General features: G+C 39.2%; 1 protein-coding gene across 1 annotated transcript in view; it reads left to right on the top strand.

Annotated features, from left to right (window-relative positions):
* The first annotated feature begins 353 nt into the window (after positions 1-353).
* The window catches only part of UBE2QL1 (ubiquitin conjugating enzyme E2 Q family like 1), a 56,572-nt gene continuing 46,875 nt past the window's right edge, over positions 354-10,050 (top strand). Inside the window, exon 1 of the mRNA XM_027869081.1 lies at positions 354-1,398. Within this exon, the coding sequence (XP_027724882.1) occupies positions 511-1,398 (888 nt within the window). The 5' untranslated portion in view covers positions 354-510. The remainder of the gene's footprint in view (positions 1,399-10,050) is intronic.

Here is a 10,050-nt window from a genome sequence, read left to right as displayed (position 1 = left end):
TGGTAATAAATAACCCGAAGAGAGCCTGTCCTGCTAGCTCAGATGCTGCAATGCTGCCAGCTATGAGTGTGGGGAGAGGCAGCCTCTGAGGGAGCCGTCACAGCCGGCCCCCCATCTCCTGCGCAGCCCCAGGAGCCCCCGCTCCAGCTTTCTTCCCCCGGCGCCGCGAGCCGCTTTCCTGACCGGCTGGCAGAGAGCAGACGGAAAAGAAGCAAGTTGTCCTACAGCAGTGGCGGCAGCGGCGGCCGCCAAGGCAGCCAGACGTCCAGTTTCTCGCCGCCCGCCTGTCCTCCAGCCCCGCGTCCCCGCCCCTCCGCGCGGCGCCGCGCCGCGTGTGCGCCTCCCTTCGCCTCATCCTCCCCTGCTCTACTGGGTTAGCGCGGAGTCCGCTGCTGGGGTCGTTCGCTCCAGGTCGGCAGCCGGGGAAGAAGTCAAGTCAGTCGCCCGGGTCTAGGCAAGAGGGGGTGCTTTTCTCCCGGCTCGCCCGAGCCACGGAAGAAGAAGATTAAGATGGCCACTCTGCTCCGGAAAATCGGGCTCATCCGGCTGCACAACCGGGACACGGAGGACCCCAAACATCACCACAACCATCTCCACAGCAGCAGCCAGCACGGCCGCGGCGGGGGAGGCGGCGGCTCCTCGCTGAGGGGCAAAGGCAACCAGAAGAACCACAGTAACAAGCAGCAGCAGCAGAATGCTCCGGGAGGAGGGGGCGGCTGCAGCGGCGGTAGTGGCGAAGGCAGCCCCGGGCACTCCAAGAACAAGCGAGCGCTGGAGCTGGCCAACAAGGACAAGCAGCAACAGCAGCAGCAACAGCAGCAGCAACAGCAGCAGTCCAGCTCCGGGGGCCACAAGGAGAAGCAGGCGAGCTCCAGGGAGAACCAGTCCACCAAGGAATCCAAGCAGCAGGGCGGGGGCGGCGGCCGCAGCAGCGGGGGCGGAGGCGGGAAGGGCTCCTCGCAGGTGGCCCAGACCCCGGCAGCCGGCAGCCTGGCGCCGATGGGGCGGGGGCAGCCGGGTACCCAGGTGAGGAGCCGGCGGCTGATGAAGGAGCTGCAGGACATCTCCCGGCTGAGCGACCGCTTCATCTCAGTGGAGCTGGTGGACGAGAGCCTCTACGACTGGAACGTGAAGCTGCACCAGGTGGACAAGGACTCAGTGTTGTGGCAGGACATGAAAGAGACCAACACCGAGTTCATCCTGCTCAACCTCACCTTCCCTGACAACTTCCCCTTCTCGCCGCCCTTCATGCGGGTGCTCAGCCCCCGGCTGGAGAACGGCTATGTGCTGGACGGGGGAGCCATCTGCATGGAGTTGCTCACCCCCCGGGGCTGGTCCAGCGCCTACACAGTCGAGGCTGTCATGAGGCAGTTCGCTGCCAGCCTGGTGAAGGGCCAGGTAAGAAGGGAGGACGGAGAACGAGGCTGGGGGAGGCAGAGACTGGGGAGGCGGAAGCCCCACAGGGCATCTTTGGGGTAGAAGAGGGTCCCTGCATGGGCAGGAGGCGGGCACAGCTGAGGGGACAGCACTTGGGAACACTAGATAGTGGTGGAGAAGGAGAGCTTAAAGCTTTTTCTATCACCTTGGACTGGTTCCCTGTTTCTGACCCGCCAGGGACGAGCATCAGAGGGGAGATTCTGCACCCAGTTTTTCCTGGGGGTACCTCAATTAGGAGACGACCTCCTAGACCTAGAACTTCCCTCTCACCTTCCTCCCCTCCTATTTTCAAACTTGGGTTGCGTCAGCTTCAACCAAATCACCCTTGTCTTAATTTTAAAACTACCTACCAAAGGAGGCTATCCTGATTATTAATCTACGCCCTCCCCCATTCTTTCTCGTAACCCTATGGGCCCTACACATACTGTGTTCTATTATGCGTGGTCTACCTGTTTGTCATTCTCTATATGTCAATCTTGCTGTCTGTTAGTATCTATGTCTCAGGCTCTGTACCTTTCTGTCTCCATCTTAAATCTCTGTCTCTTTGTCTCTGTCTCTGCTTGTGTCTCTGTCTTTGTCTCTGTTTCTGACTGTCTCTGTCTCTTTGTCTGTCTCTTGTCTTTATCTCTGTTTCTGACTGTCTCTGTCTCTTCGTCTCTGTCTCTTGTCTTTATCTCTGTTTCTGTCTTTGTCTCTAACTCTGTCTTTCAAAAATTTATTATGAAGATTGAAACTATAATTTAGCAATCCCCAGGAAATCTGTTCCTTCTATAAAACATTTCAGATGGAGCCATTTGCAGATTTGGGGATAAAATCTGTGGTAAGTAAGGATTGGTCAATCTGTTTCTTTTCTCACTCATTCTCAGTGAAATCTGGTGCCTCCCAAAGGTGAAAATTATGCTAACCGGAAATCATCATTAGGAAGTTAGTGATGAAAGTCTTCTTGATCTGGGAAAACCCATAAAACTGTTTAATTAATTGAAATAAGGAAATACCTTCCTTTTTCCTGCTCTTTCGATTCTCTTTTCCTGCTGCTTTTTGGATCTTTGCTTCTCAATGGATCATCACCTCAAAGCAGATTTCCACAGCATCTCTCTCTTTCTCCTGTCTTTATTCCTCTATATTTTGTTCCCTCCATATCCTAAGAAGGTTAAAATCTTTTGTACTGATGAAAGGTTTTAACTAAATACCTAAAACTGGGACATGCTGTTTGAATGGCATCATCTTACCTATGAAATCCTGGTAGGTGATTTACCTAAAAGAAAAACTAGGGCAGTGACTGTATGGCAATTCCATGAGTGTATCTTTTGAGAAGTGTTCTGCAACCCTCTTAACCTTCACCTTCACATTCACTGCTACAGTGAATGTGAAATCGTTTCCCCTTCCTAGAGTATAGAGTTATGCATTGATATTTGTTAACTGGACATTTGACTGAATGTACACTAATTATTTAACAATATTTTTCATTCATTTTTGATTCATATAGAATAGATGATTTTCAGGCCCCATTTTGGTGATTTTACAGATGCCCCCAATCCTTACCATACTGTTTGGCTCTGCTTCTGTTGGCTCTTTTTCTATCTTGTAGAGGATCAGGCTGCAGACAGTACCTGGAATTCTAGACAAATAACATTCTAAGTCTAAAAAAAAAAAGATTCCTTGATTCATAATAGATCAGTTGTTTTTAATTAAGCTACTCATTCAAGGTGTTGCATTCTATCTACTCTAGGGTTTGTTTTTCTCATATTCCTTGAATAAAAACTAAGACAGGACTCAGTTCTCTCCCAGCATATGTTTAACTGATGCAGGAAATAATATCAGTGACAGATTATTAATTCTAAAGTTAAATAATATAAGGGAATATAGAGGTACATAGTTAATAGGATTTTGAGAGGAAACTAACCGAAGGAGTCATTTTTTTTTAAGTGAGGTAATTATGTGAAAGAATACACAACAGAAATGCCTGCATTACTTGTATCCTAACCTTTCATCAGAGCTCTCTGGAAAAAATCTGGCACTTCTTTTCATTAGTCATGGTAAAGATTTCTGAGAGGTGGGAGACAGGGATGGCTTTATTTTCTTCAAAATAAAAATTATTTTTTTCCTCACTAAGAGATTTTCCTTATTGTTTGAAGCGATAGTCTCAAATATTCCTGTTAAGTGCTAGTGATAGTTTTATTTGGTAACATATTTTGGTAAGCATCCTCATATTATGTAGCCTCAGTTTTAGTATATAAATTAGCTTGATATAGCTCAAAGGCTACAACATAGTTTTTAATCCTAATTTGCCTTTTTCACATTTTTCCATGTTAATTTTGTTGGCCTCTAGCTCCCTGAGAATATTACAAATTGAGTACGAAATAAATTTTTCAAGGTACACATAAAACATTAAAGATTCATATGAAACTGACTAAAAGTCTTTGAAGAAATAAATGACAATTACTCATCCAGAGTTCCATGCCTTGAAAGAGTTTTTATAATGTGACAGATTACATAAGCATTATTGCAGTATTGCATCCCACTCTTCTGAATTCACTGCTTCTGAGTCCACTCACTCAGTGTGGCTGTAGTTACTAAATTCATGGATAGTGAAGGGTACACAGTAGAATATCCAAATGCACTCTTGAGTATGCATAGAAAAGTCCATAGTATTATTAATACAATAATTGTTAAAATAAAGGGTTGTTAAAAGTCAACATCTTTTTTTTCAAGGAATTCATTTAACTTAAATTATGAAAATTAGATAACTCAATATCAGTTTTTATAACTAGATAATATAATTTTCTGGTTAAGAACTTTAGAAATATTATACTTTTATGTCTGGTTCTCTACAGAAATGCATGAAGGTTGCTTTGTGTTAATTTTACTGTTTTAGTATTTTCATGACAATGCTAACATTATCATGAAAAATCTCTATTGTCAATAGGTTTGGTTTAAAATTTGCTTTTCAAATCAGAAATTTTAAACTTGTCAAATGACAAGACTACTGCTGCTTCTTATTAGTAGAGGTTTTAATTCACTTAGTTTTAAAAATGTGGCCTCTGGAATTTTATTGCAATTTATTGTTTGATATTGTTTACCACTAATATAATTTGTGTACTATTCAGTAATTTAAACTATTTAAGAATGTCGATGTCCATACCTTGTTTATTTGCATCTTACTTTCTCCTGTAAACTAACTCTTCTTTTTAGGCATTATCTCCATCATTTGGGAATCAGAAGAGTAATAATTAATGGATAGGGACAAGAATCAGGAATAGACCTGTGATTACATTGGTATAGGGAAGGATCAGATGATGAAACTCCCTCTTGCTAATGAAGGCTGGCACTTCTACTGCAACTTTAGGTCTTAGGTGCCCAGAGCACTAAAAGGTTAAGTGACTTGCCCAGGGTCCCACACCAGTATATGTCAGAGGTGGGACCTGAAATCAAGTCAAGGAGCATTTATTATGCACCTACTATGTTTCAGAAAAAAAGAAGAAAGGAAAAAAAGAAAAAGAAAATATTTGAACCCAGACATTCTCTGGCTTTAAGGCCAGATTTCTATCCACTAGTCCAGGGCTGCCTTAATTATTGGAAGAACTCATAAATTAAGATATCCCTTTTCTTCATATAGTATTTTCATTTTAGCTAAGCACACAGGTTTCCATAGTATTTCCATAAAGGGGATTTCCTCACAACAACCATTGGGGTATATAAGATAAGTATTATTTTTCCTGCTTGACATAGGAGAAAGGTGAGGCTCAGGTAGGTTGTGAGTGACTTGTTCAGAGTCACATGGTTAATAAATGGCAAAGCATTCATTCCAACTCACAACTTTGCAAAGACCATGACTCTTTTCATTGCATCATACTGCCCCCTCAAAATCAATACATATTATGGAATTCAAAACAATATCTTTCTTGCACATCGTGGATACTCAATATTTAATGAGTATCGATTAATCTGTGTTCACAAAATTACATTTTTAAAGACTTTCAGGTACATAATTTTAAAATATATATACAAATTGGTATTGATATTTTAAGAGCTTGTGCATACAACTCAATATGTATCTTCTTTACAACTGGAGCAGATTTGATTGCCATAGGATTCAGTCTTTAAGATGACAGAAGTAAGTAAATTCCATCAGTATAGTTATTTGAACTGACGTACAGATTAATTTGAATCACCCTATAATAAATTCCCCCTATTTTATAACAGTAACCCATTTGTATGACCATATCAACTCAGTTAATTAGACAGTCTGATGATGAGGCATTCCAACAGGCAAAGAGCTAGCCAAGTGATTCAGAACCATTTACCAAATGGAGACAAACCTTTATTAGAGCTTAACGTTCTAATGAAAGGCCTAACAAATGACACAGAAGATCAATAATAATTTTGGCTAATCTGTGATAGTTTTGTCATGAAGTGAAGTGTAGCGTTGATTACTAATAGAAAAAGGTCAGACTGATTTTTTTGGATTGTCTCAGCCCTCCATCAATCATGACCCTTCTAATCAATGTTGTGCACATAGAACAAATACATTGTCAAACATTAAGCAAGGAAACTAAGAAGGAAAAGTTACTTTAAAATCTTGCAGATTTTACTCTTTGAAGTAAAAAATGTGTCAGTGATTCCAGGTCAGTTATTATTTGACTATTAATTTCTGTGGTTTTTGAATAAAGGAAATTGGAATGCTGCCAGAGATTTTCACAGGGTCTGGTGTCTATTGTTCAGTTTTATTTAATAATATGCATGACTAAGATCAATATAAGTGTGTTAAGTGATTCCTACAACGTACAATGTATCTTTGAGTGAAAAGTCGGCAAGAAACATCACTTCTTCAATCTTTTTCCAGAGTAGTGACTATTCTTCCCAAAGAAGACATTGAACTATTTTATTTATGGTTTTGCAAATTATGTATAATATAATCAGAAAGAGGAATGAGTAGACATTCTATGAATCATAGGATGCTAACCAATTACAATTGACACTTTTATCCAACTTTTGGTTTTTTTTAGTAAATCAGGATTGCATCTATAGAAATTACCTATTATTTATGATATGGTTGAAATTATCATGAATAAAGACATTTTATATTAGCACAATGTCATCATGATAAATCACTTAATTTTGAATTTATTAGGAGACAATCTAATAGTGAATTATAAACATGTTGAAGGTAAAGGTGAGGGAATTGATTTTTTAAAAATATGTTTCTGGATCAGACCTGATGTTGATTTTCGGTAGTGCTTTTTATGAGTCACCATGTGTCATTTTGTTCTCTACCTCAGTGTAGGGGACAAAGCTAATTACCAGCTAACTGATGACTCTGCAGGTTGTGGTATCTATAAGCTTGACTGTTTGGAAGAAAAATAGCTACTTGTTCTTATATCAAGTAGGGCAGGCATAAAAATGCAGACAGGACTTTGTATCCTAAAAATAGTTACTGACTGAGTGTTCTGACATCAGTAAGTCTCTAGTGATTGCTTTCTCTGACAAATAGTTAATAATAGTAGTAATTTACTTTTAAATTGATATTTAATTTCCATTAGAGGAGACTGAAGGTGTAAATGATAAATTTAGATTTACAATTTTTGTCATTCAAGCTTATACATTTATATTTTAGTTTTCAAAGCAATCATTTTTCTGATAGCATCATTCTTTAAGAAAAGAAAATACTAATGTGAGTAGTAAGTTGACAGTATTATACTAATAGAAAATAGCAATGAGAGCAGTAAATTGATAGTGAGTAGCCTAAGTTATGTTCAAACCTGACATACTTCTCAGCCTTCCTGTACCCTTTTCCCATCTCTCTTTTCTCAGCCTCAGAAATATCTGGAGTTGAATAGTGAAACAGCCTTGTTACAGCTGCAGAATACACGTGATAGGAAAAGAATTGAAAGACATTACGTCCATGCTGCAGGGACATCTCTTCCCTGGGTTGCCATGTATGAATGATGGCAGACATTAATAATGAAAGATGTGGTGACCTAAGAATCATTCTTGAGCTCTCATCACATCTCTGATAACTTTTTGCTGGTAAATATTTGTTGGTACAATGAGTAATATGCAGGGCTAGAGAAGGGAGAGGAATGGGCCTATGTTTTTCTTTGCCCTCTACCATCTCCCTATCTATGTACCACATGGAGTCTAGAGAAGGAGGCAAAGGGAAGCAAATGGATAAAAGGAAAGAAAAGATAAAGGACAGGGGAAATAATTGAATTTACCAAGGAACTTTTTCACTAATTCCCAATTAACCTTTTCCTCTCACTTCCACCCTGACCACCCACCCTTCCCAACATCTCTAATATTCCCATTCACTTAACCAGCACCTTCACCTTACCCAACAACCTTTAAACACTGTGAAAAATACAAAATAAAGACCTCCCTGTGCCAAGAAAGAATGTGAACTTCGAGGGAAGGCAATAATGAAGGTTCATTCAAAACTTCATTCAATACATGGAAAGGAGCATTGGATACATGGAAGAGAACATTGTTGTAGAGGGCCCAAAAAAGTGGGCAATTCCTAAATAGTTTATGTTTGGTTTTGGTTTTTATCTTTATCTTATTTCACTAATTATTTTAATGGAACTAATATAATTGGTGTATATTCTCTTGAGGAAACACTATCTTGTCAATAGAAAAAGGCAGTTTGAATTCAATATGTACTAGATGATGAGGAGAAGCTAGTATGATCAAAATATTCCTGCGAAAAATCCATGAAGTAGAAAATATATACCTGAATAGTTTAGAGTTGTCTCTAAAATTAAATCTATGAAAGAAAACTCTATACAGAAGCTGCTTTTCTGAGTTATTTCATTGCTGTTTTTTCATTGCTAAAATATGGAAAATTAGACCTTTCCAAAAGAACACAATGTGACAGAAACATTTCCACATAGTCTATATTTTTGGACCCAAATTTTTCCACTTCCACCCAGATACATTTAGTGGATTGTCAACTCACAAAAGAAAAAGTACATTTTTTAATAGTCTGGTGGCTACCTCAACCTCCCAAGCTGGTCCTACCTCTGCTGCTGTTCTAGGGAAAATGCCTGAAAATACCTCAGAGGTTTTGCCTATGCATACTCTACCTCTGTTGGAAACCTTTTTACCTGCTTAACATGATTCCAAGCTTAGTTTTTCCAAAAAGAACTCCTTGTCCCCTTTTCAAACACTGTCCATCTGACTACATATCTATCTAGGAATACCTAAAAGAAAGAAAATGAGAATGTTGAGTGATGGGATCAGGGATATAAGATGAAGGAAACAGTATATAAAATTTGTGTCAGAGAAATGATAAAGAAGGCAAAGAAATATAATAAACTATAGGGGAGGCTGTCTAAAGCAGGCAAGGGTTGCTACTCATTGATGAAGCAGGCCATTGTATAAAGCCATAGCATTAGGGAGATTAGGAATCCATGAGGTCAGTTCATATATTAGCATCTATGATGATGAAAAATCAAGCAATCTAGTTGAAAACCTCCAATAATATCAGCATTTTCTATAGTTTTTAATCGGTTGTCCAGCTAACAGTCAAAATCTAGTTTTTAAAACGCTGCCATCAGAAATAATTTCTAAACTTGCTTTTTCCAATTATGTGGACAAGTCATTGATATTAAATCTCACCTGAGTTCTGAGGACATTGTGAGAATTGAGTGAACCACACTAACTCCATCTTGTGACTCAATTCTGGATTTAGCTCAGTTTCCTTTCTATTCAATTATGTGTCTGGTCCAATTTCCATCTTGTGAGAAAACTTTATTGCAATGTTTGAACCTATCCCTGTGTGACTGGGAGGCTGGACACCCTTTACCTGTTGTTTAGAGACCCTTAATTAAGGGCCTAGGTTATGCTGACTGAAAACTCAGTCAGATCCAAAGATTGATGCAAGAAGTTTTCTCACAGTTACATATCTCAAGCAACCCATACAACTTATCTGAAAACTGGCCCTGTACTGGTCAATCATGGTTGAGTACAGATACTTGGAAGGAATGGAATACCTCTTTTTCTGTTTCAGGGAATTGTACCTGCTCACTCACTGCCCAGGATGATTTATTTCTTAAGTTTCTTTTCTGAATATATAAAAACATAAAATCTTCTCAACATATTAACAAATACTGTTTTAGATCATACTTAAATGTGTAATTGATATAACCTACACCATGAGCAGGAGTACCCACATCCATGAGATCACAGATCTAACAAAATATACAGCATTACTTGAAAACTGAATAAAAAGTCTAGAGAGAAGCATTTTCTAGATGCATGATCTACTTATACTTTCAGTCTGTTAAAGATTAAACCTAGCATAGGTCAGAATGAAGAGCTATATAAAAATTACTAAATATTTATATGGTCGAAAACCTATTTTAAATATTCCTAATAGAAAGGTTAAATATGAAATATTTCACATTGTACACAATTATCAAAATTAATTATTGTACATAATTACAACTATTTGGGAATTATTTTCAAAGTGAATTTCTTATCATGTGGATATAATGCATAAAACTAAGTCGGCATTAAGTAAAAAAAAAAAAAAAGAAGTCTACATGACTATGCTTGGATCCCCTTTTCATATAATTTTCCATAGCTCTTCCTCTTCCTCCATAAATTTAAGAAGCC

The sequence above is a fragment of the Vombatus ursinus genome, unplaced genomic scaffold, assembly GCF_900497805.2.
Source record: "Vombatus ursinus unplaced genomic scaffold, bare-nosed wombat genome assembly UNPS02014791.1, whole genome shotgun sequence".
Lineage (NCBI taxonomy): Eukaryota > Metazoa > Chordata > Mammalia > Diprotodontia > Vombatidae > Vombatus > Vombatus ursinus.
The sequence above is the reverse complement of the archived record's forward strand: the minus strand, read 5'-3'. Positions and strand labels throughout refer to the sequence as shown.